Below are 2,086 nucleotides of genomic sequence, written 5' to 3'. Positions count from 1 at the left end.
CCACGTGTCTACATCGCGCACCCACACCCTATTCCTCCCCTAACTGAGCGATGCGCTTAAAATCGTTTACTGTTAGTGTAGCTCTTAGGAGGCCCTGCCCAGAGGGTCCCGGCAGCACCAGGGCCGACCGTTCTCCCCTGGGTTCCGACCCGCTTCTCGGAGCTGGGGGGTCTTCGCTGCCCCGGCGCCCTGGCCCCTGCCGAGCCATTGAAAGGGAGCTGGCTCAGTGCGCGTGGCTCCAGGGCCTCGGCGGGTCCCGGGCGCCGGGATTGGCCAGCTGCGCCTCGCGACCTCCATTCATTAATCAATTAGCGGCACGCTCCAGCCGAGCGCGAGCCACCAATCACAATGCGCGGCGGCCGCAACAGCCCCGGCCTCTGCGCTCCGACTAAGGCCTCGAGCTCCAGCGGGAGCTTTGGAACCATTTTATGCTGATTAGATAAAGGGGGTAAGGGGGTGGGGTGGGGGATGGATGGCAGGCGGGGGAGAGTAAGGGGGTGAAGAGAGAAAGAACTGAATGGTGATAAAGCCGTGAAAGAAAGAAGCGGGAGGTGCAGTCAGGGGGAGGGGAAAAGGAGGGGGAGGGGCCCGGGGGCGATCCGATTGTTTTCTGGGGGGTATATAAGGGGTTTTAAGGAGAGTCGTGTGCCAGACACGCAGCCACTGGACCACAAGCCGCTTCGCTTTAACTGGAGTGCCTGGGGGTCGCGTGCCGGGCGCCGCCGGCCGGGGGCTGAGTGACAGACGGACACGCACTACGAGCACACGCACGAGACCCGTGCGGGAGGAGCACGCGTCCCGCCCAGGCCGCTCGCGCGTTTGGAGGCCAGCTGAGTAAGTGTCCAACTCGGAGGGCAGTTCCCTATACCACGTCCCAGGCCGCGTGCAAATGCCTTTGGCTCGCGCAGATGTTTGTCGCCGGGCCTCTGCCCCTTCCCGGGAGGACAGAGGACCCAGCGGGCAGGCGACGGGGTCACCAAGCGGGGAGCTGGGGGGGGGGGTTCCTTCCCATCTGGGCTTCTCTCACGCGCGCGTCCCGGGGATACCGCGTAAGTGCCTTCGCTTCTGCGTTGACGCCCGTTTGGTTTGCCCCCCCCCCCCCCCCCCGGCCTCCGCTTCCGTTGGTAGGATGTTCGTCAAATCTGAGGCTTTGGAGATGAAGGAGGAAGCGGACACGCTGGTGCTGCTCGACTCGGCCTCTCCCGCGGTGGCGCCGACCTTGCTGCGGTCCAGCGCGGACGAGGACGGAGAGGAGAGGGGAGCACCGGACGGAACACGTCGGCCCCTGCGCGGAGCTGGGCCGGGGACGCGGCTGCTGGATCTGGGGCATGAGTGCCGGCGGCGTCCTCCCAGGGCGCGGGCCGCTTCCCGCGGCGCCAAGACGGCCGAGACGGCCCAACGCATCAAGAAGACCCGCCGGCTGAAAGCCAACAACCGCGAGCGCAACCGCATGCACAACCTGAACGCGGCGCTGGACGCGCTGCGCGAGGTGCTGCCTACCTTTCCCGAGGACGCCAAGCTCACCAAGATTGAGACCTTGCGCTTCGCGCACAACTACATCTGGGCGCTCACCGAGACTCTACGCCTGGCCGACCACTGCGGCGGGGGCTTGTCCGCCCCGCTGCGTCCGGAGGCCGGGCTGTTGAGCCCCGGCGGCGCTCTTGGCAGCGTGGGAGACAGTCCGTCGCCCGCGTCCACGTGGAGCGGCACCGACAGCCCCGCGCCGCCCTCCTCCGCGCCCTCCACTTCCACTTCCCCTTACAACTGCGCCTTCTCCCCGCCCAGCCCCTCAGGGTCGGACAGGGACTGCTGGCTGCCTGCTCCTCCCGACAAGCGCTACTGCGCGCCTCGCCGCCAAGTGGTCGGGCAGTGCGCCTAGGCCGCGTCCCCGTCGAGCGCCAGACCTGAGCGGTCGCCGCGGTCCCCATCGCCCCCTCCGCGAGCCAGGCCTTGCTCCCAGTGCTGTTCCGGCCGTCTTCGTCGCGTCCCCCTCCACCCCACTTCCCGCGCCCTGGAAACGGGCTCGCGTCCCGAGCAGAAGTGGACGTCCGGCTCCTTGGCGGTCAGTGCCCTGGAGAAGGAATCC

At 67.7% G+C, this 2,086-nt stretch overlaps 1 protein-coding gene across 1 annotated transcript; it reads left to right on the top strand.

The window, feature by feature from the left end:
- Positions 1-1,129: 1,129 nt before the first annotated feature.
- On the top strand, positions 1,130-1,879 carry NEUROG2 (neurogenin 2). Its single transcript, XM_066360898.1, has one exon. It carries the CDS (start codon positions 1,130-1,132, stop codon positions 1,877-1,879), a length of 750 nt encoding a protein of 249 aa, XP_066216995.1.
- Positions 1,880-2,086: the final 207 nt, after the last annotated feature.

The sequence above is a fragment of the Saccopteryx leptura genome, chromosome 1 (genome assembly GCF_036850995.1).
Source record: "Saccopteryx leptura isolate mSacLep1 chromosome 1, mSacLep1_pri_phased_curated, whole genome shotgun sequence".
Taxonomy (NCBI): domain Eukaryota; kingdom Metazoa; phylum Chordata; class Mammalia; order Chiroptera; family Emballonuridae; genus Saccopteryx; species Saccopteryx leptura.
The sequence above is the reverse complement of the archived record's forward strand: the minus strand, read 5'-3'. Positions and strand labels throughout refer to the sequence as shown.